The sequence below is a fragment of the Mauremys reevesii genome, linkage group 1, assembly GCF_016161935.1.
Source record: "Mauremys reevesii isolate NIE-2019 linkage group 1, ASM1616193v1, whole genome shotgun sequence".
In the NCBI taxonomy this organism is placed as follows: domain Eukaryota; kingdom Metazoa; phylum Chordata; order Testudines; family Geoemydidae; genus Mauremys; species Mauremys reevesii.
Window position 1 is genome coordinate 101,812,182 of NC_052623.1, and position 26,696 is coordinate 101,838,877.

The window sequence follows — 26,696 nt, forward strand, 5'->3', positions numbered from 1 at the left end:
AAATTGGCCTGTTTGTGTGCGATTTCCACACCCAACTTCAAGTAGCAGCTCCCTTTTTCAATGGCTTCTGCATCAACTTCCCTTTTCCAAATCAGTTCCTGAAGCAGAGAGGTGTTGCTTAGCAATGCTTAGATACTGGTACTGCTTGCATGATGTATGTGCTGTAACTATGGTGGGGATGAAGTCTGTTTGATATAGAGGAAAAATCCTCTCTTCTGATCTTTAGCATTCTACCTGAATATATTTCTGAATGACAGTTCCATAGACTACCTGGAGAATCTTATAGATATGTTTATGCATATTTGTGGGTAGCATATAATTACCTTCAACATTTGTTTGGTCTTTAAAGATCTATGTATCTAATATAATTAATTGTCCTTGTGCAAAGTTCTTAGAAAGGTATGTTTCTTTCCCCCCTCCTCTGCATTCCAAATGTAGCTGTTTTGGAAGCAAAGCCTGAGTAGAGACACCCTGCCTGAGCTTTATAGGATCCTCTTTGATCCTAAATAGCTACATAGGCTGGCAGTAAATTTATCATGGATGGCAGAGGATTTAAAATCAGGATGTATTTGATATCATCAGCAATGTGAGAAGGTGCAGTGAGTTTCCTTGGACCAAATTCAGAGATGTAAGTATCAATTGTTAGTTTTAAAATATCCCACAAAATGAAATGGAAATTCTTTGATATTTAATAGAATGTTGTAAATTATCAGCTGTAGACAGATACTTTGAACCTATCCAAATGGCAAAAATAAGGATTTGAAGTATGTTGCTTGAAGGATCAGTCATTAATTTTATTAAGTATGCTTTCCTTGGCTTTGGTCAAAAACAAAGCAGAAAGTATACTCAAGGAAGCAGTGGACATTAACAGTATGTCTTATCTTGTCTCTCTAAGAAGCTATAGATAACAGTCTATGGGTATATCAAATATATCTTAAAATGTAATGAATCTTTTAATTTGTGTTTTCTCTAAGTCTGCATATAACATTTAATAGGTTTTATAAATAAGTAACCAAAACTCTGTATTTTTCTTCAGAGGTGTGATCTTCTAAAGGAGACTGAGGAGTGTTTTTGTGTTTAAAAGTGGTTCTGGAACTATGGCATCTTTTAATAAATACTCATCACAAATATAGCAAAATGTTAATGAAACATTGCATTCGCTTGTCCAAGGTTCTGTGTATTATTACTAAGTATTACCAATTGTGTTAGTGGTTTTATGTGTTTGTTTTTAATGAGACCATACATTTCCTAATATGGACAGGTCCACCCCTTTTCAAGAAATCATCTATGTGTTGGGATGCTTGTTCATTCCTATTGAATGTCAAATGATGGATTATTTTTTTTGGTAAGGCAATTGAGAAGATGGTTTCTATTCAATGCTAGGTACATTTGGACACCAGTGACTTCCTAGAGTAGATTTGTTCTCTGGCCCTCCTTGAACGTTGCTTATCAAGAGACATAAATAGAGCTGTGCAAATAATGGATTTTTTCCAATTCACTAACAATCCCTCCCCCCTCCCCCCCTCAATTAGGTCAAACAATGTTTTTTCATTTTTGAACATTTAAAGTTCTTCATAAAATTGAGGAAAATTTGTAATGAAAAGTTGATTTGAACCAAAAAACAAAATATTTCATTTTGACTTCCAGAATTTTATTTTTCTACACAAACAATTTGGTGAAACATTTTGGTGTCTCTGAATCCTTTTTTTTTTTTTTAAATTGGGGGGCGGGGGGGGCCTGAAAAATTCTGCCCAAAATATTTCATCCAGCTCTAGGCAAAAATCTCTTGCTGGCCTTTAGATCAGGGTCAGTTGATAACTTTGGTCAGCTATTTTCACTATAGTTGCTGGTTTTGGTAGATACGGGATACTGATGTGCTGAACAACCTTCTGGTGGTACCAATCATGACTCTCAGATAAGACATGTCAATTGGTACACAATTGTACATCACCCTCTACAAGGAAATAGAACTGACCTTTCTGAGGAATTTATACCATGGTAATGACCCTGGTATAGAGTGCATTATGTAGCCTAATAAAGACAAAAGGAAGGAACTCTAATTTTTCCAGCTTTATAACCTAGTTGGGATCTCCTTTTTGTTTGTGATTGTTGTAAGATTGATTGGTCAAAGAAACTTGTTTTAAATTTTGATTTGAATGAGGCAAGATTCAGGGTGATTCCTAATACAGCTGGGGAGCAACTTTCACAGTTGCAGCCTGGTTGCCAAGAAAGCCCTGTCTCCCGCTCACATGTCTCTTAAACTTGAACAACAGTACAAGTGGAATGTAGCTGTGTGATGGTAAAATCTTACAGTGAGATGGTTCCTTAGGTAGCTTGGGCCAGTCCCATGGAGAGCTTTGCAGATAAGAACCAAAACCTTGAACTTGACTCTCCATTTAATGGGGAAATAACATACAGAGCAGAGCACCCCTTAGCAAAACTGTAACTGAATAAGGGTGGCTGTTTTCATTCATAGGTACAGTGTAATTCAAAGATCCAGCTTTTAGAAGTCCCAAATACATTATGGATGACTATGACCAAGTCAAAGAATCAAACAGAATGTGGAATCTTTTTGACCTTATCCATCTCCCTCTCCTTCCCACACTCTCGAGAGTGTCTAGTAGCAGACAGGAGTGTGGAAGAACCCCAGATCAAAAACTCCTTGATGATCACAGGGCAGACATCTTTGAAGGAGGTTGACAATATGGTAATGGTATGTTCTTCTTGGACTTTCTGGCCTCTCCAAGTTCATCACCATTTTGCCTGGGTCTGCCTCACCTATCTTCTGTCGAGTTCTTCATCCAGGGAATTTTATGTATTAGTTGTAAAGAAGGCATAGGCTCAACTGACAGAGATATATAGGCTCTGTTGTCTCTTGATCTCCCCTAGCACATTCTCATAAATCTTAAATGACATGAGGGAGAAGATAGATCCTTATGGAACTCCACAGATGAGAACTCTGGAGGCAGTGGAGCTGTTGCGCATCTGGTTACAGTCTGAGAGAAAAGGAGCTACCCTGGTGTTTTCTCTAGGGCAGAATGGCAGCATTTCATGAACAACATCCATTGTCGCAGAGAGATCCAGCAATGTCAGAATGAAGATATGGTCCTGTCTGTGGCCAGGAGATGATTATCCTTGAGTGCATGTTGGTTGTGCTGACATGTGGAGTCTCTGGGTACGTCTACACTACGGGATTATTCCGATTTTACATAAACCGGTTTAGTAAAACAGATTGTATAAAATCGAGTGCACGTGGCCACACTAAGCACATTAATTCGGTGGTGTGTGTCCATGGTCCGAGGCTAGCATCGATTTCTGGAGCGTTGCACTGTGGGTAGCTATTCTGTAGCTATCCCATAGTTCCCGCAGTCTCCCCCGCCCCTTGGAATTCTGGGTTGAGATCCCAGTGCCTGATGGGGCAAAAATCATTGTCGCGGGTGGTTCTGGGTAAATGTCGTCAATCATTCCTTCCTCCGGGAAAGCAACGGCAGACAATCATTTCACGCCCTTTTTCCCTGGATTGCCCTGGCAGACGCCATAGCATGGCAAGCATGGAGCCTGTTTTGCCTCTTGTTACCGTCACCATATGTGTAATAGATGCCGCTGACAGAGGCGATTCAGCAGCACTACACAGCAGCATTCAGTTGCTTTTGCATGATAGCGGAGATGGTTATCAGCCGTTCTGTACCATCTACCATACCCTTGTAAATTGGCTATGAGATGACAGTTACCAGTCTTTTTGTGCTGTATCCTCTGCTGCTGTCATAGGTGCCCCTGGCTGAGATCGGCCGGGGGCGCAAAAGACAAAAATGGGAATGACTCCCTGAGTCAATCCCTCCTTTATGGTATCTAAAAATAGAATCAGTCCTGCCTAGAATATGGGGCAAGTGTAGTAGAGAACCAGTGTATCAGAGAACCAGAGAGCACAGCCGCTCCGTGTCAGATCCCGCAGAAATGATGAGCTGCATGCCATTCACAGGGGGTGCCCCTGCAACAACCCCACCTGTTGATTCCCTCCTCCCCCAGCCTTCCTGGGCTACCATTGCAGTGTCCCCCCATTTGTGTGATGAAGTAATAAAGAATGCAGGAATAAGAAACAGTGACTTGTTAGTGAGATAAAATGAGGGGAAGGCAGCCTCCAGCTGCTATGATAGTCCAGACAGGACATTAAGCAGTGTGGGGGAGAGGAGCCTAGCATCCCGCTGCTATGATAGTCCAGGCAGAACAGAATCTTTTCTTTACACGTGAAGGGCGGGGGCTGATGGAGCTCAGCCCCCTATTGCTACGATGAAGATGGTTACCAGCCGTTGTGTACCATCTACTGGGAATGACCAGGAGTTTTTTACCCAGGCGCCCCCGGCCGACCACACCTGAGGCCAGCCAGGAGCACTCACGGGCTGATGATGAGGACGGGTACCAGTCCTATTGTGCTGCACCATCTGCCACAAAGCTGATGATGATGATTACCAGTCATATTGCACCATCTACCACCAGTGAGGGGGAAAGAGGATACTGCAATTGAGTGCCGCAGCATTGCGTGTACCAGCAGAATTCAGTAGACATAGGATGACATTTAGAAGAGTCAAGAGACAATTTTTTTCCCTTTTACTTCTGGGGGTGGGTGGGGGTATGTAAATTGACGAGCTATGCCCTGAACCAACGCGGACAATGTGTTTGACCCTACAGGGGTCAGCCAAGAATGCAAATGCTTTTCGGAGACTGCAGGAACTGTGGGATAGCTTGAGTCCTTAGTCCCCCCTCCCTCCATGAGCGTCCATTTGATTCTTTGGCTTTCCGTTACGCTTGTCACACAGCAGTGCGCTTTTGAGTCCCTGCTATGACGTCTGTCTGGAGATTTTTTAAAAATGCTTTGGAATTTCGTCTTCTGTAACGGAGCTCTCATAGAACAGATTTGCCTGGCCATACAGCGATCACTTCCATATGGTCCATGCTGGAGCTCTTTTTGGATTTTGATTCTGGACTGCATCGCCACCCGTGCTGGTTGGAGCTCCATGCTGGGCAAACAGGAAATGATATTCAAAAGTTCGCGGGGCTTTTCCTGTCTACCTGGCCACTGCATCCGAGTTCAGATTGCTGTCCAGAGCGGCCAGTGGTGCACTGTGGGATACCGCCCGGAGGCCAATACCGTCGATTTGCGGCCACACTAACCCTAATCCGATACGGTAATACCGATATTAGCGCTACTCCTCTCGTTAGGGAGGAGTACAGAAACCGGTTTAAAGAGCCCTTTATATCGATTATAAAGGGCCTCTTAGTGTGGATGGGTGTGGCGTTAAATCGGTTTAACACTCCTAAAACCGGTTTAAACGCGTAGTGTAGACCAGGTCTCCCTCTCCTGTGTGCTGACCTGACTGTGAGAGATGCAGGGTACTGGCAGTAGCTATGTTGAGTAGTAGACTTTTCTCAGCTTGTTTAGAAAGGGGAGGCTAAACACTGGGAGGCAGTTAATGAGTTATGTTGAGTACTGGATGGACTATTGCTGGCTTTAGGGTGGGTGGTAAATTTTTCTTTTTTCCCCTCGTCAAAAGAGGTGTTGACTATTTCTGTTAATAGGATCCCCAGATGCGCTTAGATCTCTCTCACCAGATGGGAAGGGCAGTGATTGGAATCACAGGTGGTGGCTTAGATTTCCTGCATTGCTTCCTGTTGAATAAATGGGCCAAAATCAGAGAGGGGAGGCTATTGTGTTACAGGGCCTGTGTTCAGTGTGCAGTTCCTGACGTTCTCTGGGTGCATGTTGTTTTCCTAGTGCACCAGCTTAATAGGTGGTGGGTTATGGAGTACTGTAGAGATGATCTGGGTTGACCAAGCAATTTGCAAACTGGCAAAGTTCTGGGGGTGTGAGTTAGCGGCTACTAGGGCAAATGAAGAGTGGGCTCTGCTAGCCTCTTTCATGACGAAGTCCTAGACTACTCAAAGTTCCTTATGCTGGTTTGCTTGTATGTTTTGTTACTGATGCCAGCGTTTCTTACCTTCCCTCTGCTGCTTTTGCAGTCAGAGAAACATGAGTAACTTTTGGGTGGATGTGGGGGCAGAGGCAGAGAAAGGCTTTGGCATTAGTTAGTGGATGGCTGCAGTGTATCATGATCTCTTCTATTCTTTGGCTTGTTCATTGATGAGAGAATAATTTGGAATTTGACTCTATCCATGAACTTTTTGTGGGTGAGTTAAGATGCTTTGTTTTCACTAGAGCTCTGAGCCCAAGCTGTAGAACAGGGATTGGCAACCTTTGGCCCACGGCCCGCCAGGGTAAGCACCCAGGCGGGCCAGGCCGCTTGGTTTACCTGCCACGTCCACGGCTTTGGTCAATCGCGGCTCCCACTGGCCATGGTTCACCGCTCCAGGCCAATGAGGGCTGTGGGAAGCCACGGCCAGCACATCCCTTGGCCTGCGCCACTTTCTGCAGCCCCCCATTGGCCTGGAGCGGCGACCAGTGGGAGTCAAAATCATCTGAACCCATGGACATGGCAGGTAAACAAACCAGCCCAGCCCGCCAGGGTCACGTGCCGGTGCTTACCCTGGTGGGCCACGTGCCAAAGATTGCAAATCCCTGCTGTAGAAGGTGATGCAGGCTAAGAGGGAGAGAGTAATTCTTCTGTTTTTATTCATAGACAATCTATAGATTTCTTAAACAAAGTAGGGGAAGACTGCTGCTAAAAAGGCCATTAAGAAAAAAACAGATTGTACTAATATGGAATGTTTATGTCAAGACAGACATGGTTTGATTATCAAGAGGAATTTGGGTTGGTATTACTGCTGTTTATCATGTGAAATGTGATATTCCAGCACAGTGTGGCTTTTTCCTAATTTTCTTTACTTATTTAGAGGACTCCATATTGTTACAATTAGATATTGTGTACATTGATTCTGTTTCTTCTATATCAGGGGTCGGCAACCTTTCAGAAATGGTGTGCCGAGTCTTCATTTATTCACCCTAATTTAAGGTTTTGCGTGCCAGTAATTCATGTTAACGTTTTTAGAAGGTCTCTTTCTATAAATCTATAATATATAACTAATCTATTGTTGTATGTAAAGTAAATGAGGTTTTTAAAATGTTTAAGAAGCTTCATTTAAAATTAAATTAAAATGCAGAGCCCCCTGGACCGGTGGTCGAGACCCAGGGTGCCACTGAAAATCAGCTTGCATGCCACCTTTGGCACATGTGCCATAGGTTGCCTACGCCTGTTCTTTATACACTCCTATTTTATCAATAACATCAATGCTCACACAAATTGATAACTTTTCCTGTTGATAACCAAATTGTACATCTGTTTAAACATCTTTCTCCGCCCCCCTCAAAGAAGTAGTGTCAAATATCCATGCTACTGTCCTTGTGGAAACTATATTCAGGAAGTATAAAATTAAAAATAGCCTCGTCATCTGAGCCATTCAAGTTAACATCAGTCAGTTTTCCCTTGGTGTTTTTTAACAAGTCACAGCCTCTTAATACTTCAAATATAATTACATGCAATAAGTAAAATTATACACCAAAACTACATTAAAAGAACATTAAGGGTGAAAAGTGAAACACTCAAATTAAGAAATGGGAGAATTAAGGTTATCCAGGCTACCTTAATTCAGCTTCCTTGTGCATATGCATTAGGGTACAGTCTTTAGTGACTTGATCAGATATTTTTTCTTTGTCATTCTTATCCTCGTGCATTTTTTCAGTGCCCAGGATGCCCTGGGCCTTATTTACTGCACACCATTCAAACCAGGGTGGATAAAAATCAATTATTTTTTAAAAAATAAAAACTTTTTAAAAATTTAAATTGGATTTTTTTGATAACAGGTTTTTCCTCAAAAAACCTGTTATCTAAACATAGTTTTAATTAAGATATATCATGGAATAGGGATTATAAATTCTGATTCTCTAGTATGAGACAATATAGTCATGTAATGTTTAAGAAAAGTTTTGTAAATGAGTTCCAATAGTTCATGGATTAGTGACTCAATCTTATGGGGTTCCAGGGGCTTCTGTATAGATTATTTAGGTTATTCTTTCTATCTGCCCAATGGGGCTTAGTGCTAAGTCTAGAAGATACCATCAGAGATGCTTAATTTTGCAGTTCTCAAACTGTGGACTTGTCTCCAGAGATAACATGCTTGTTAACAACAGAAACTTTTTAAAATAAATAATATATAGAGGTCAGAAATAACAGACCTCAACCCTATTGTCCCTCTGCAAATTTGTGTACAGAGTCAGTCCCTTACCTCCGTAAAAGTGCAAAGTTTCAAGAAGTTCAATGAATAGAAGATTGTTGGGGGCGGAATAGATCTAGACAAGGAGAAGTCTGGAGATAAATGTGAGAAGGGAGGGACAGGCAGTAGAAACAAAACTGTTTGAGCAGCATATTCCAGAAGTCTTGAGGTCTTTGTGAGTGTAGCCTTCATTGATTTGAGCTCTACCATACCATTCTCTCCCTAGAAGGGAAAACTTATAATGGCAGCAGGCCGTAAAAGAGACCCAGTTTGGGTCTCCTTTATCTCATCTATCTGAGTTGTGAAGAATATGTATTAAGGTTATAACAACCAACAAGAATTCACTTTTATGTAGAAATCCATGATTAAATTGAGTCTTACTGACTAGTGATTTAAATCATGAATTAAATCAATTTGATTGAAATCAAATCCAAACCCTTCTCTGAAGACAGAATTATGAATTTCCTCAAGAGCTTTTCTGTGGCACTCACCATTATAGTATCCATGTGCTTCACAAACATTAATTTACCTTCACAAACCCCCCTATGAGTTATGGGGTTGGTGGTATCCCCATTTTTAAAGATGGGGAGCTGAGGTACAGAGATTAAAATCCAAAAGTATGTATTGGTTTTTGGGTGCCCAATCTGAGATGCGTGGGATGGGAGTTTCCAGAGTGCTCGGTATTCTATAGCACTCTGTATATTCAAGCACAACTCCCGTTGACTTCAGTTGCAAGTGAGAGTGTTCAGCACTCCTGCATATTGGACCCCAGGGTCTCTAGTTGGGCATCTTGAAAATGAGGGTCATGCAGTTATTGTCCATTTCTGACAAATTTGGTTTAAGTTACTTGCCTAGCATCACACAGGAACTCTGCAGTAGAGGCAGGGATAGAATCTAATTCTCCAAAGCGGCATTCCACATGCTTAACTAACTACAAGACCTTCTGTTCTCTTCCCGCAACCTCCTCCCTCATTCACTACTCACCACCTGACTTCTGCAGCAAATGAGGCAGGGATTCTACAGTCAACAACTTCCTTTACTACACAACCCTGATTCATCCACTGAGCAGGTTCATCCTGAGTACTGAATGAGGCAGAGGTCTTGGGGAGGGGGAGTATGTGATCATGTAATTAAAGACTATATCATAATGCATATGCACAAGCGGGGTGAATTAAGGTTGCATGGGCAGCCTTAATTCTGGCATTTCCTAACTTTTTGACTGCTCAGCTCTTCAACCAGAACGTTCTGTTTAACCTAGGGGGTTTGTGTGTAATTTCAAAGATTCTTAAAAAAAGCAAACTTAAAAAAAAAAAATCATGTGCCAGCATATTGACTCCCACGTTGGTCATCAGCAGGATTGGAATCTTTAGTGACACTATAGTAAAGAACATCAAACTGTAGTAAAGAACAAAATTGTCAGACACATAGATGAGCATAATTTGTTGGGGAAGAGTCAACATGGTTTTTATAAAGGGAATCTACTAGAATTCTTTGAGGGGCTCAACAAGCGTGTGAACAAGGGGGAAACCAGTGGATGTAGTGTACTTAAATTTTCAGAAACCCTTTGACAAGGTCCCTCACTAAAGGCTCTTAAGCAAAGTAAGCTGTCATGGGATAAGAGGGAAGGTGCTTTCATGGATTGGTAACTGGTTAAAAGATAGGAAACAAAGGGTAGGAATAAATGGTCAGTTTTCAGAATGGAGAGAGGTAAATAGTGGTGTCCCCCCGGGGTCTGTACTGGGACCAGTCCTATTCAACATATTCATAAATTATCTGGAAAAAGGTATAAACAATGATGTGGCAAGATTTGCTGATGATACAAAACTACTCAAGATAGTTAAGTCCAAAGCAGACTGTTAAGAGCTATGAAAGGATCTCACAAGACTGGGTGACAAAATGGCAGATGAAATTTATGTAATGGACATTGGAAAACATAATCCAAACTATACATATAAAATGATGGGGTCTAAATTAGCTGTTACCACTCGAGAGAGATCTTGGAGTCATTGTTGATAGTTCTCTGAAAACATCCACTCAATGTGCAGTGGCAGTCAAAAAGGCGAACAGAATGTTGGGAATCTTTAAGAAAGGGATAGATAATAAGACAGAAAATATCAAATTGCCTCTGTATAAATCCATGGTACGCCCACACCTTGAATATTGTGTGCAGATATGGTTGCCCCATCTCAAAACATACTGGAATTGGAAAAGGTTCAGAAAACTGCAACAAATTATTAGGGGTATGGAACAGCTTCCTATGAGGAGAGATTAATAAGATGGGGATATTTTTAGCTTGGAAAAGAAACTAATAAGGGGGGATATGATAGAGGTCTATAAAATCATGATGGGTGTGGAGAAAGTAAATAAGGAAGTGTTGTTTACACTCTCATAACACAAGAACTAGGGGTCACCAAATGAAATTAATAGGCTGCAGGTTTAAAACAATTTTTTCCCCCACACAATGGACAGTCAACCTGTGGAACTCCTTGCCAGAGGATGTTGTGAAGGCCAAGACTATAACAGGGTTCAAAAAAGAACTAGATAAGCTCATGGAGCATAGGTCTATCAATGGCTATTAGCCAGGATGGACAGGGATGGTGTCCCTAGCCTCTGTTTGCCAGAAGCTGGGACTGGGTGACGGGATGGATCACTTGACAATTATCTGTTCTGTTCATTCTCTCTGGGGCATCTTGCATTGGCCACTGTCAGTAGACAGGATACTGGGCTAGATGGATCTTTGGTCTGACCCCTTATGACCGTTCTTATGTTCAGATCCATCACACAGACATGTGTCACTTGAACTAATAGAGTAACTAATAGCAGTAGTAGATTGCCCTCCTCTGTGTGGATCTGCCCTAGAGAGGAATGAAATACATACTTTGCCAGTGAGTTTCATGGATATTTACTGACAGCAGAGGGAGATGGGACCCTGAAATCTTGGGTTCCATTCCAGGCTTTGTCAGGGAGTGTATTTTAGTGGGCTGTCTTGGGGCAAACATACTGCCAGAGCACCTCCTTGTGCTAGGATGTGACATTGCAGGGGTTCTTCTGCTCCAGTGCCCCTTGCTGTCAATAGAATGGATTGCAGATGGCTGGGATAGAAAGGACTAAGGAAGTTGTCCCATGGAATTGTAGGATACTTCCAGCTGACTCCTGGGATCTGAGTCAAGGAGGGCTGCATCTACACTGCAAAACAAAGGGGCTCAAGCTTAACTTGAGCTCAGTGGCCAAGGACCCTGGCTCATTGCAATTGCAGTGTAGGTGCAAGGGAGGTTAGGCTCGAGCCCAGGCTCAAGCGCAGGCTTACGTTGCAGTGTAGACATACCTTAAGAGTAGTTAAGCACTGGAATGGGCTTTCAGGTGAGGTTGTGGAATCCCCATTGTTGGAGGTTTTTAAGAACAGATTGGACAAACACTTGTCAGTAATGGTGTAGATATACTTGGTCCTGCCTCAGTGCAGGAGGCTGGACTTGATGACCTCTCAAGGTCCCTTCTAGTCCTGCATTTCTGTGATCTGGTAAGCCGCTTTGGCATCTTTGTAATGCTTGCAAAAAGGAATGAAAGAAGAAAATAGAACAAGAGAAGGTATTTTTTTCCTACTGTTCTCTGTAATAGTGTTGATGCCACATATCTGTGCTTTTACCTTCTTTGCTCTCCAGGGTAAGAATAATCTCATCTTTAAGTTTAACAGAATCAATAGTGTGTGTATGGAGGAAAGAACCTGCACTTATGGGACTAGTCAAGTCTACACTGGAAAAGGCTTACGGGTATAGCTATACCAGAGTCCTGCCAAAACCTCTTAATGTAAATGCAGTTTCTGCCAGCAGAAATGTGCTTTTTGCCAATATACTAGCTTACCAGTGTACGGCAAAAACTGGTAGCTTACCAGTACAGTTCCCAGAACTGTACTGTCAAATAAGCTGTACCTTTTACTGATATAAAGCCTGTACGGTATGGCTTTTGCTGGCATAAATGTTAATAAATAAATAAATAAAAATAGTCATGCCTCAATTGACATTATTACACTGGCAAAGGTTTCTAGTGTAGACTGGTCTTAGATGGGCTGTAGAGTGCTTATAATTTCCTCAGGTATAAAACGAGGAAAGATCTGTTTACAGCAATATCCATATCCCAGCCTCAAATTTTCCCTAGTAGCTATTCATAGAATTAATGGTTTGTGCCTATTTTTTTTAAATTTCTGGATAAATTGTTGAGTCAAGTCTCAAAAGGAAAGACCTCCTCCGTCAGCTTGCATGCTATCTTTTCATGTATTTGAAATTGTTTTACTGCTCTCTGTGCTTCAGTGAGGGGTGTGTGTTTATAAACTAAAATAATATGGATTGCACAAAAGTTAGGAAACTAAAACTATTCCACAAGCAACTGTAAATTGAACCTCTTGCACAATATAACATTTTGTGTTAATGTATGTGGTCTGAATCTCAAGGTCTTTAAAAATATGTAGAGTATGAAATGGGACCAAGTGTAGTTTTCACAGCAGCAGTGACTTTGAATTTCTTGACTCCTGAGCATTTAAAATCTTAAGCTAATGCAGGATTAAAGGTTAAGGTTAAAATTTTAAAAGCGCCTAAATGACTTAAGAGCCTATGTCCTATTTTCAAAAGGTACTTAGGAGCATAAGTCCCATTGACTTTCAATCAGTGACTTAGGAACTGTAGCAAGTGGGACTCACCCCAGCAGCTCCTCCCGCTGGTCGTCTCGGGAATTAGCTCGTCCAGCCTCTGGAGCGCCCCCTGCAGGCTGGTGTCCCACTGCCACTGGGCTCCCGCATCCCTCCCTGGACTCTGGTGTCCCGTTATCTGGCATGCTGCCCCTTGGTAGTAACCCTTCACTCTCAGGGTCTCCCCTCTTGGGGCCAATAGTAAACAGGTGGATCACCGGCCTGCAGAGGGTGCGCCGGGCTGGAACAGAGCTAATTCCCAGAGTCACCAGCAGGAGGTGCCGCAGGGGGTGAGTCCGACCCGTTACCTGGGCTCAGTCCTTTGGAAGGCCCTTGTATTTGCCACCTTAGTGGAAGAGGGCAAAGTGGTGGTGAGAGGTGTCCTCCAGATAGCCTGGGACACTATGGACTCGGCCAGAGTGGTCGCCTCAGTGGTGGTCATGAGGTGCAGCTCCTGTTTACAGTCCTCCGGGCTGTTCCAGGAGATGCAGACTACCCTGCAGGACCTCCCATTTGAGGGAGCAGGGCTCTTCTCTGAGCTGACTGACACACGGTTCCATGGCCTTAAAGATTCCCGTGCCAGCCTCTGGTCCTTGGGCCTGCACACCCCTCAACAGGCTAGAAAGCTATTCTGGCTGCTGCCTCCTCCGCCTCCGTCAAGGTTGTGGGGTGTCCCCCAGTCCAGCTCCTACAGAAAGAAGGAGAAAGACAAGGGGTTTAAGCATCGGCACCCTTTGTCGTCCCACTCCTCTGCCCAGCCTGGCCCCTCTAGAGACCAGGGCTACCAGAAACAGGCATTTTGAGGATCCACCCAAGGATGGTGCCCCAGCCACTGCCCAGGATCCATCCCCTTGCTCTCTCCTCGACCACCTTGGCCCCTTCCAGTTGGCCTGGTCACAGCTGACCTTGGACCGCTGGGTGCTCGACACAGATTTTTTGGACTACACCCTGCAATTCATGGCTGACCCTCCATCCCACACACCCCTCTTCCTCATCCCTCTTCAGGGACCCTTCTCATGAGCAACTACCAGTTGAAGTGGTTGAGAACCTCCTGTGCCTGGGGGCAGTGAAGGAGATCCCTCCAGACATGAGAGGAAAAGGGTTCCACTCCCGCTATTTCCTAATCCTGAAAGCAAAAGGAGGCCTCAGACCCATTCTAGACCTGTGACACCTCAAAAAGTCCCTCAAGAAGTTAAAGTTCTGTATGGTCTCTTTAGCCTCCATTATCCCTTCCCTGGATCCAGGAGACTGGTACAACGCCCTTGACTTAAAGGACACACATTTCCATATTTTCATTTGCCCAGGGCACAAGCGTTTACTCTGTTTTTTGTTGGGCCATTGCAATTTTCAATTCAAGGCACTGCCCTTTGGCTTCTCATCGGCACCGAGAGTGTTTACAAAGTGTGTAGCGCCAATGGCCGCTTACCTGAGGCGCAAAGGTGTGAAGATTTACCCATACTTTGACGACTGGTTAATAAAAGGCCGATCCCAGGATCAGGTACGGTATCACCTCGACCTGGTTTGCTCCACCTATCGCAACCTGGGGCTGTTAATAAATGAGACAAAGTCAACCTTAGTCCTGATGCGGTGCATAAAGTTCATTGGAGCGGTCCTCAACTCTACCCAGGCCAGGGCTTTCCTCCCCGAGGCCCTGTTCCAGGCCATGGTGGACCTGATCTTGTGTATACGAGCTCACCCTCTCTCCACTACTTATATGTGCCTGCGGCTATTAGGCCACATGGCAGCCTGTACTTACATGGTTCTGCACGCACAGCTCCACCTCAGGCTGCTGCTGGCGTTGGTCTGCATCCTCCACAGGAACAGCATGGACTGTGTAGCCGGTGTTCTGGACCACATTCAGACATCACTTGCATGGTGGCTAAACCCTGGAGCGGAGCTGGAGGGAGTCCTGTTTGTGGCCTCTCCCTGCCGTCTGTTACCCTTGTCTCCGATGCTTCGGACCTGGGGTGAGGAGCCCACCTAGGCAATCTCGTTGATCCCGCCTTCATTGTTCACTACACGTCAACGTCCAGAAGCCCAGAGTGGTCCGCCTGGCCTGCCTCACTGAGGTGATCAGCATCATCTTCCACAAGTGGTGGACTCCCGAGGTGGATCTGTTTGCGTCCAGGCACAGCAGGAAATGCCACATCATCTGCTCCTTTTGGGGTCAGACGCTTTTCTGTTCCCATGCCTTTCCCCCAGTTCCATTGATCCACAGAGTCCTTATGAAGATCAAGCAGGACAGGGATAAGGTGATCCTCATAGCACTGGCTTGGCCATGCCAGCACTGGTTCGGCATGCTGCTGGACCTCTCAGTGGCTGCTCCGTTACCGCTCTGGCCAGATTTACTGTTGCAAACCCACGAACCTGGCAGCATTGCACCTGGCAGCATTGACGTCCTGGCTGCTGCATAGCTAAATGCACACCAGCAGGAGTGCTTGGCCAGAATCCAGCAAGTCTTGCTGGGCAGAAGAAAGCCCTCCACAAGAATGATCTATATGGCCAAGTGGAGGCTGTTTACATACTGGTCCTCAAAAAAAGACATTCGGCCTGAGCAGGCTTCACTGTGGTTGATCCTGGACTACCTTCTGCACCTGAAGCTCCAAGGCCTGTCCCTGTCATCCATTAAGGTATATCTGGCTGCTATTTCGGCTTTCCATCCGCCGCTAGAGGGCAGGTCGGTTTTCACTGACAGCATGACTGCCAGGTTCCTCAAGGGCCTCTATCCATACATCAGGGACCCAGTCCCTCCGTGGGACCTAAATCTCATGTTATCCTGGCTCATGGCACCCCCCTTCGAGCCTCTGGCTTCCTGTTCTCTCCTTTCTTGAGAGGTCACGTTCTTGTTCGCAATAACTTCGGCCCAGTCTCTGATGTTAGGGCACTTACCTCTTGCCCTATACAGTCTTTTACAAAAACAAGGTCCAACTGCGTTCACACCTGGCCCTCTTTTCCAAGGTGGTTTCTCAGTTTCATATGGGGCAGGACAGTTATCTGCCTGCCTTTTTTCCAAAGCCACATCATAAATCGTAGGAGGAGCGTCTGCTACATACCTGGGGTAAATACCTTGTTCTTTGAGACTGGGAGTAACCTGAATATTGATATGATTTTTGGTGTAAGTGACCATCTGTCACAATGTCTAGCTTGCCTTGGTGGCAAGATAGACCAGAGAGGGTGACCAGATAGTAAGTGTGAAAAATCAAGACACTTCCTGCCCCCCGGAGGCATACAGAGTGTAATAGTTATTCATACAAGACAAAGTCCCTAATATCGGGATATCTGGTCTCCGTAGATTGGAATGCCCAAGGGAACTGTCTGTGTCCTACTCCATAGTAAGACTGTCATAGTGCTTAGGAGTTCACATTTGTTACTGGGATGGTGAAATCTAATTATACTGTAGAACATACAATCATTTGGGAGGTTTTGCTTTGCTCCTTGACAGTCTGCCCTGAGGTTGCCATTTATGGCCTTGAGCCACTCCAGACAGTGCGACAGTCTCTTCCCAAGGTACATGATGATAAACATTCATAGTATTGTCCTTTGTGGTTTTTAGCATGCTTATACCACATGGCTATCGCAAACTTATAACAGTAAAATATTCCTTATATACTATTTTGTTGCAGTCTGTCATATAGATACATAATCAGCCTCTATTTTGTGGTTCTGTGATTTTTAATAATAATATGACTATAAACCATATGTCCTGACCTGAGATATTGTGTACCAGTATTCAATCCAGCTACTTATTTCTTAAGAACAGGACTACTTCAGATTTATAGTATAGTTGTATTAAATAATGTAGCATAGTCTTAAGTATTATTTTGACATGTTTTTATCTCATGGGAAATATCTACATTTTTGTTACTTCAGGCTGGATATGACTTTCCATTTCCAGATCTTTTCAGAATTCTGCTTAATCTGATTTCCTTCCAGGTTTCTCCCCACTTCCCCTGAACTGCATTCTACTTGGCTCCAGATAAGGAGTTATATGGGTGAATGAACATAGAACATTCCAGCTGGTGCAACAGCTTTATTTATGCGGAGTGACTGCATGAAAGAGCACACAGGAATTTTGGAAAGAGCTTCTAATTGCATCAAAACAGTTCCATATTAATATTGACCTGAAAAGCTTCTTTGAGATTTTACCCATTTTTACTTGCGCTTTTCACATGACAAACCAAGGGTAGTGTTGGTCACCTAGTTGATCATTAGCTTGGGCTGTGACTGGAAAAATGAGACTAGAAGCTTTGTTCTTTTTATGATCATCTATAGCACTTCAGCAGTAATGTAAATCTTTTATAATTTTTGAAATGTTATGATATGGTTATAACCCATATGATGATGCACTTGTACCCTTATTTTAAAAAATGCTACAAGCATTCCAAAGTAATAGTCCCAAACCACTACAGCTTCTAATAGTGTTACTACAGTATGTTTGACAATTACTGCAGAACTCTGTGTGTGTGTGTGTATTTTTGTGTGCTTCACAAGAAGCTCCTGTTTTTAATTTCTTGAGCCATCTTTGTTTTTTAAATTCGATGTTATCAGCTGCAGTGCATTGTTAAACTTTCATTTTTGCACCTATTATGAGTAGAGGCATGAGTATTAGCGCTATAAAAACATAATCCATCTCAAGGAAACAAAATGTAGGTATCAGTAAGTTGGAACTTTCCTTAAAATCCAGTTTTCAGATGGGCTGTTGAAACATAAAACCAAAGGGATTAAAGAAACAGCCAGTACACATCACAATAAAATAAAAGCTTTCCTCTCCTACAATAATGTCAAAATTTTGTGTACTGTACTGTAAGAACTTGCTCTGTGAGTAGGGAAGGTGGAACAGGAGGAAGACATTTTAAACTTAATACAGGTGCCTTGCCTATTGATGTGTATAAGCAAGAACATTACAAAGGTGCACATAATTGGATAGTGTATGGTCTGTTAAGTCTAGAGCGTCTAGGCCAATATTTCAGTCAAGTTCTAATCTATGTAATCAAAATAGATATTTTTATCGTGTAGTCAGTCGCCTGTGCTAAAATGTGATAGTGACGTAGAATATGTGGATTAGAGTTCGCCTGTGCTGTGACGTGTCCACATTCTGTAAAGGAAAAAGAAGTTAATAAGCCCTGAACAGTCATTGAGAGAGTCACAGACTGAGCAATTAGAGCTAAACCTTCATTGTATCCAGTAGATAAGACCAATTTTCCTTCCAAGAATAATTAAAACTACTGTTTTGATACAGTGCCTTCAATTTGGCTGGGTACAGAAACTGTGTGAACTGCCTTCTTCACAGAACTGGTTAGGAACAAAAGGTGTTTTTTTTTATTTTTTCTTTTCTGCTGCCTGTTTCAGGGCTTTCTCTCATTACTTTGAGGATTCTGTCACACTCCTGCCTTTGTCCTTGTCTGGATCCAGGAACTTCCTATTATGGCAGATGCGGGGGGGAGAGGGGGGAATCCATGGATTAAAGTAAGGGGGAGGGAGGAGGACAGCTCTTCTCCTTGGTGGTGTGGTGAGACCTACCCTCCCTGTCTCTCTGCTTTATGCAGCAGAAAAAGCCTGTTGTCCCAAAGCTCGGGACAAATAGAAGTGTCCTCGGCCAGATAAGGGCACCAGAGGATACTGAGGGCAAACTGAATGACATCAAGCACAGCGGCATTGGGCTGCTGTCAGAGAATAAGTTGGACAGAACGGTTGAGGAGTAGTAGTGAAGCAAAAAAGATGGAGATTCCCCTGGGTTTAGGGGGAGAAAAAGGGGCTGAGCCTCTCATGTTTAGTTTGCAGCTGCAAGCCTGTGATGTAACTGCTGCTTCTAGGACCAGGAAGTTTAACTTGCAGATTCAGTCATTAATTTACACACTACCTATTGAAACACGCATTTGTTGAAAAAAGCACCAACAAATCCAAAACTCTATTCACAGACCTGGTTAACTTATTTATATATTTGGAAAACATCTGGAATATACAAGACCACCCTTGTCTGATGCTTTTGTTTGTTTGGAAATGGGCAGATGTGGGTGCGGGAGTCCAAAACAAAAGGCTTTAAAAACAACAAATGGCCTGAATCAGTAGCAGGTAACATTGAAAGCTCTGGGTCAAGTACATCGTACATAATGTGGCAAAAAAAATTATGCTAAGGAATACGAATAACACACACAAGTTCTTCCAAATTCAGGGAAAGCCAAATATCCTTGGAATCAAATGTTTTGTGTAACTTGCAGAAAGCCCAAGAAGCTTTCTGATAAGGGCAAACCTCTCATTAGTGTGTTTGAGGATGTTAGTTAATCTCCTCTACATGTACATGACTGCTGTGCTGCTCGTGTGAAATTCATGGAAGCAAAAATGTGTCCCTGTGTATGTGAGAAGCTCCCAGTAGTAGATTGCTCTAAAAAACATACCATGAAGGGATCAAAAAAATTTGCCACTTTACTTAACACCATTCACACAATCACTTAACACGATTTTAGTTTTAGAAGATTTGAAATACCTTGCAACTTGCAGACCAATATTAATACTCATGGAGTGCAAGACTTGGCAAGTGTCTCAAACACATGCAGAAATCTGTTTATTATTGCACTTGTTGATGGATCCATTGGTAGGCATGTAGCTGAGCAAGAGATAGCAAACATTAGATGGGAATCCTTGTACTCTGTGCTAACATAGAGTAGGAGACTTGGAATCTGGGACAGCTCGTGGTAAATTGTAAACTACTTTAAGACTTGTGGTAATGAAGACAACAGAGCTCAAATTAAAACTGTTTAGCCTGAATTTAGACGTAGTGGTGAATGTAGGCTAATAGAATGGTATACAAGCTAAGTATAGACAAGATACTTTGTGCTTGTTCTGGACCACAAAATAGACTGTTGCCATATTGAATAGCTTGAATGTATTTTGAAAGACAGATTTGACTTTGAGATGACTGTGATCTATTTTGGCACTGTGCACTGGATTGCTAATCAAGGCAGAGCATTGAAGATAATAACTTTTTATCATTTTGGGAGTCATCCATTTGAAACAGTGCAAAAACTGAGTCTAGGTATAAGGTAACACAAGTGTATTCTGAAGGAGATCAAGGCAGGGTGATTGGGTGAATTCTTTCACCATGGCTGACCTCTGTCTCTTCTTCAAGGAAAGGATCTCTGGTTGTTTGAAACTTTTGTAAAAAAGTTAGAATGTGCAGTTCTGGAAATTGTAGCAGTGTGACACTATCTTGGTCTTTATGTCTGAAAAATTATCTTTCGGGGTGACAAATTTGAAGGGGTAAATGTTTCTGGGTCTTTAGAGACAAAGCTATAGAAAAAACTAGGTTTATGTGCTTGAAGATGTTGCTATTAAGGGATTATTATTCCAGAATCTATATGGTTTAGAATGTGATCTGTTGGAATATAAAATCAAATGCCAGTATATTAAAGCAGGGAAATAAAGGATAAGACCAAGCGAAAATCAGACCCACTAAAAACAACTTCAGATGACACCGCGGCTCAATAATCCAAAACAGAATAAATGGAACACTTAGAAATGCGATTGGACAATAGAAGCATCAACAATATTTCATTGAGAGAATGAGAAGAGTCTGCAAATTGGGATAACCATGTTTTCTTGTTAGACAACCAAATTTGAAACCTTGGGTGACAAAGGATCACACCCACCCCCTTCAAAATATTTCTCCATTAAGAGTCCACTTAACGTTCAGTTTCTAAACGTTTTAGTAAATCTTCTGCTTTTCCCACATTTCTCTTTTAAAAATGTGGTCATGCACTTCATTGCTTTCAACAGTCCTGTCCACCAACATAATGACAATCTGCTGGATTTCTGTCAGTGTTGAAATGCAAATATTTTTGTTTGGGAACCTTTTTGTAGGTATAAGCATACACGAGGAGAATGTTTGAATAACAAATAATGTGATGTGTGTACATTTATTAGTGATCTAGATGTTGATGGTTTGAAGTAGCCCTTTAATATTTTTCTGTTTGCCTTTGTTATAATAAAATAAGGAAACTGACCCTATTTGATAGGAGCATCTGAAAATTCTCAAAATTTCTTGATGAGGAACAGTGAAAGCCAAGCAGAAACATGGTACTATTAAAAAAAATAAAAATAAAACAAAACAGCTGGTCTGCTCTAGACTTTCCTTCACAACCCCATCCTTCCGAATGTATTTGTTTTATTTAAAAAAATGTAAATCTCTCATCTGGGTATTTTAGCCTGGATTGGTCTACCTGATGAGTGGTGACTCCAACTCAAGAGATGAATTTTGATTACTTGTATTTTCTCTAGTCTTCACTTCCCAGACAACATAGCTGATTGAGTCACTTCGCTTGGCATGGTTTGAACATTTTGCCACTCACCACATTGACTTCTAACCATATGCATTATGTCTGAATTATTTCATAGGCTCTTTCATCACTGCTATGCCTATAATCTCCAATTACACACAAATCTACTATTGGACTTTGTCCTTGAGCAAGCATTTTGTGTGTGTTTGTTTTTAGTTAAAATAAATCAGCACAATACCTTTTAGAAATTTCATTTTCTAATCACAAATAGGTTTAATATCACTTGAGTATGAATGCAAACCATTAACCAACAAATAATGTACATTTTCTGAATGTAAGTGTATCTTTATTTCAAATGGATAATCTGATTTCTTACTGTTGCAGAAATTTTTCCTTCTTCTTGTTACTCCTAGTTATACCTTTTTTTGCTACTCTAAACAGTTTACCATCTTCTTTGTTGTTTACACCTTTAAATATTTGCAGACTTGTTATTCCCACCTCCTCTCCATTGGTATTCAGCCTAGCTATGCATATCCACTTATTTTTTCATAAGTAAATTCCCTCAAGACCTCCTTAATTATTTTAAGTTATCTTCTCTGAATTCCCTCTAGTTGTCTATCCCACTCCTCCCCCCAAATATTAAGGTGCCTAGAACCAATGATGAATAGTTTATAAGAGCATTCTCATCACAAGTATGTGTGAAAATATTTTTACTCCCTTCTCCATGAATTATATTCAGCCAAAAATATCATTACTTTGCAGGCTGATATCCACTGTCATCCTTTAGGTCCCTTCTGAAATTGCTCGCTTCCAAAAATTTTACTAGGCATTGAAGTTAGATATACTTGTGGATAATTGCTTGAATCACTTCCCCCTCAGAAACACATACATTCTTGCTCTTCCTTTTTGAAGATCTGTATCATACCTAGTCTTCTCCAGTAAGAAGTAGGGAGGCAAGGGACAGACTTTTTTAAAATAAAAGTCAGAAATTCACTAAGTTGAACAGCATTCATTTGGAACATTATACTGAATACATTCACGTTTTCCAAATGTTTCCATAGCTGTTTTTTAATAGTAGCACTTAAAAAAAATCTTTCTTAAATCCTAATTGTCCATATGCCTTCCTTTTTTTAAAAAAAAAATGGAATTCAAATTGACTATCATAGTTCCACTCACTTGTTAATAGGTCTGTTGTCTTATATTTTCCTTGTGATATTTTGTAAAAATCCTCCTCAAATCCTTTGGCCTTTTGGACTCTATCTAAATCTTATAGTTTCTTTTCTTTTCACCTGTATATGTGTATCTTTTCTTTGAAAATTTAAACTGGTTTTGGATCTGTCTAAACCACTATAAAAGTCATGTGATTATTGTTCTTAATGTGCGGATGGAAACAAACCTAGGCCCCAGTCCCGCAAACACTTAATCATGCGCTTAATTTAAAGTTAAGCTGGTGGGGAGGTGTGTGCAGGAATAAGGTGATGATTTGTAATGGGTAAAATGCATGTTTACTAACTTACCTAACTTCACCTGTCACTACTGTTATCTTGTCCCCTCCTTTCCCTCAATTTGTTTAGTATTTACCTCTCTTACTATCCAAATTCAAGACTGTGAGCTCCCTGAGGCAGGGACTGTTTTTCTTGTGTTTGTACAGCACCTACCATAATGGGGCCCTAATCCCAATTAATAGTACCCAAGGACCCTGAAGTAGAAATAATAAATATGTAATGCTTTAACTCTAGGCTTCAGCAACGGTTAAATAACCAGGCAGAAACACTTAGTTTCATAGTGTAGACAGCCCATTTGTTTTTCCCCTTGTCCTTTATAGGATAATATCTCTCTAATCTAGAAAAGTATATTGTATTTATTGCTGTGGTATCGGAGTACCTGTTGTTGAGCAGATTCTCCTGGAGCTACTTTGGCTGCTGTTTTTTACTTTTTATTTTCTCCCTGGAATAATTGTTTTTTCTGTAAGAACTGTAGTCCTGTTATCTTCATCATCGTGTGTGTGTAAAGGATTTAAAATCTACCCCATTGATAATGGAAGCATCACTTGGGTAGCTTTTACCTTCTATATTTTGCTATAATGTTGCATTTCCTGTCTCATGGCGCCACTTTTCAGATCCTCTATTTTGCAGAACACTCCTGATTCGTAAATAATTTCAAAATGATTTGGCTCATGTTAACATTTGGCTTGCACTTGGTCAAATTATATATTAACATAATCTCCGTACTGACACGTAGCACAGTCTGTCCCTTTTCTGTTCCATTGCACAAGTTCTCAACTTGTCGTACAGTGAATGACACAACTGTATATTCCCATAGGGACATCTTTTAGGTGTGCTGTCTGAAGGTCTTTTACTTAAATGCTTATATGCCCTTCAGTTGTGCCTGTTCAGCGGTAAGTGTGGAATTGTGTTCTCCCATAACTTGCTCTTGTGCCCAGCTTACTCGCTACTTTTGCAAGTTGACACTGCAGTGCTTAATAGTGGCATTTTGAGATTGGATCCCCAGGCCACCTTGTGCATATGAAAATATCAGTGTGGACAGTTTATTTGAGAACCCTGCAAAATAAGCGTTTTTAAGTACTTGGAAATTGATGTGGAATACATGGCGTACTCTGCATAAGGCAGAACTGTTTTCACTCTACTTGTCTGTCCTTACAGAGGTGTTGGTATTTTATTTCAATATTCCAACTTTTCAATATTTTGTGGCACTGGTAATATGTTGTGCTAATATATAATTTGTAGTTCCTTTCTGATATTTTTTCTATAAGTTCTCCAGCATTTTGACCCCAAGTAAAAATCTGGAGAATGATTGGCTCTATTGCTGCTGCATGTTTGTTCAGCTGTAAAGTTACATTTCCATTCTTCCTGTTTGTGACATGCTTGTTAATGGTCATTGATCAGCATGTAAAAGGCATGAGGGATGGAAATGCAATTACCAAGCTAGACAAATAGACAGTAGCAGCAGGTTCCATCAGAAACCCAGTTAGATGTCACAAAGACAAAGGAAAAGAGTGAAATAGAGTGATGTGTGAGGTTTGCCAAATAAAATGAATGACCCTTGAATTGAATAAAAAAATTCAGTCATGCAAGTTAATGAAAAATCATGCTGTCCCAGATCATCGCAGCTCTTGTCATTGTAGAACAGGGCAGTTTGTATGCTAGAAGTGTGCTGTTATAAAGTAGTGCAGAAGTTGAATGGAAACTCAGAAAACAAGTGTTTTAACTTCTAGTTCACGGGTTGACCTGCCTTAAATGCAAACAAGAAATTGTAATTTCTGCGGGGGATTATGTGAGCAAGAAGGTACTGGCAAAAGTGTGTCTTTAAAGTGATGTGGCAAGGTCCTCTCCTTGGTCTTCACTCCTATTTCTGGGATTCTGTGAAAGATCAAAACTAACACTTGGCTTGGCTATGCCATGGTGATTTTGCTTTTTCAGATCCAATGCTACTGTTCTAATGCTACAGCAACCTGATTCCCACAGTTCTTGACCACCTTACCCTGGGACAATACCAACATCCAAATCTTAGAGCTGCTGTTGGTGTCGACAGTCTGGCTCATAAGAACATAGAAATTGCTATAATTGTTTGAAACTTTGCTTTTTGTGTGTGTCTCTCATATATCCTGCTACCAGAGTTGACCCCTGCAGATGATTAGCTTATGTCCTAAAGCATGAGGTTTGAGTATTTTCATTCCCCTTTGTATCACTGATTTTAGCTTGTAGAGCGTTACATCAAATGTTAATTTATTTTGCAATTCTCCAGTGTAAGTTTATGTACTCTAATGCCTTTGATCAGCTATCTTTCCTACTGAGTTTTCTGTTTTCTTTATCCTTCTTCCTCTATCAGACTTAAGAAACGTGTTTTTTGAAACATGGGTGAAACGGAGCAGAGACCAACAGCCGGATCCCGGTTAGGAGCTCAGGAAAATGCTGGGATCAGTACATTGGAACATGGACAGAAACTGCCTATGACACCTCCAGGAAAACTTATCTCCATCAAAATCCAGATGCTGGATGATACCCAGGAAATTTTTGATGTTCCGGTAAGAGTTTGAAAATGAAATGATCAGTCAGTGATTTTTAAAAGTATGTTGTGAATTGAATCTCCAAATACTGACGCTGTAGTTCATTGATGGCTAATTGATTGAATTGTTGAATTGAAACAATTGCTCCTGTACCACCATTATTTGTAATACTGTACTATACAGCAGAGTAGCATTAAACAATGTAACAGATGGCTATCGTTACTCTCATAATTATTTCAGTTTGAGTAGCTTCAGAAACAGTTCAAAGCAGTAATATTTTTAAATGTTGTGACACTGGTTTCTTCCCCATTCTAAGCTTCTGGTATTTTCATAAGCGCTGGGTGATAGTGCTGTGTATCTTGCTCTTTGTTCACCTAAACTCTAGTGATCTCTAGTGATGTTTTATTTCCTATATTCTAGCGGTGGTGACTGCTATGAGTACCAGATTGTTCATGAATTAAATTGCTACTAAAAATAACAAAATATAAAAAAAAATCTTTTATTGCATTCATATGCAAGGGAAAGGCCTAGAGAAATCTTAAGTTTCCTTTCCATGTATTAATTTTTGTAATTTATCTAAGTTGTATTTGCTAAATGAGGAAATATGACTGTGTGTGTGTGTGTTGGGGGGGGTAAGTGTTCCTAGTTTTTGTTTTGAAGACCAACCATCCTTTCTTTACATGTGACTCAGAATGACCAAAAAAAATTTAACATAACTCTGTGATCAGTGATATTTAACAAGCCATTGAAGATTTGTGTGCTCAAAGCATTTAATAGTAAAATATCTTAAATATTATTTTTATGGTTAACGAAGCATACCAGAATGTATATATATTTTTTTCAGAGGCACCATGGTTCAGTGACTATGATGCAGGAGACTTGGGTTCTGTTCTCATCTGTCACTGAGTTGCCTTGGGCAACTTCTCTAACCTCTCTGGCTCAATTGCCTATGTATAAAATGGTAATTTTTTAATTTCATGAAACATACTGAGATTTCTCTGTGAAAAGTGCTATGATATAGTTAATAAAATAGTTGTCCCTGATTTAGAGATGAGGGAAGTTTGACTAGGAAAGTTGCATGAGTCACCCAAAGAGAGAGAGAGAGAGAGAGACTATTGAAAAACTCCTACCTTTTAGCTTTTGGTGTTTTTGTTGTTCTATTTTAGCTGGTTACTAAATTTTAGCTTTTTGAAGTATTTTAGTTCATTACTTCCTAATTTTGAAAAGCTCTCTGACATTAATATTTATGAACTGATCTGCTAAATAAAATAAACTACTAATCTTAGGAAATATGATGCCTCTAACTCATTATATTGATTATATTCCCTGTGTACAGTTTAGAATGTTTATACAATATCTGACAAGTGCAATATAGTTAATATTTTTCAAGTCCCCAACCCAATCCAAAGGAGATATAGTTTGAAATCCTAGGAGCTAGTTAAATGTATGCTTTTCCGTATTAAGTGTAGTGCAAGCTTCCCCATCATTCTAGAAA

At 41.2% G+C, this 26,696-nt stretch overlaps 1 protein-coding gene across 6 annotated transcripts in view; it reads left to right on the top strand.

Moving 5' to 3' along the window:
• Positions 1 to 26,696, top strand: part of FARP1 (FERM, ARH/RhoGEF and pleckstrin domain protein 1) — a 323,275-nt gene that overhangs the window by 26,359 nt on the left and 270,220 nt on the right. For all 6 annotated transcript variants that reach the window (XM_039543016.1, XM_039543021.1, XM_039543028.1 and 3 more), the window contains exon 2: positions 25,024 to 25,219. In XM_039543016.1, the coding sequence (XP_039398950.1) occupies positions 25,049 to 25,219 (171 nt within the window). In that variant the 5' untranslated portion in view covers positions 25,024 to 25,048. The remainder of the gene's footprint in view (positions 1 to 25,023; positions 25,220 to 26,696) is intronic.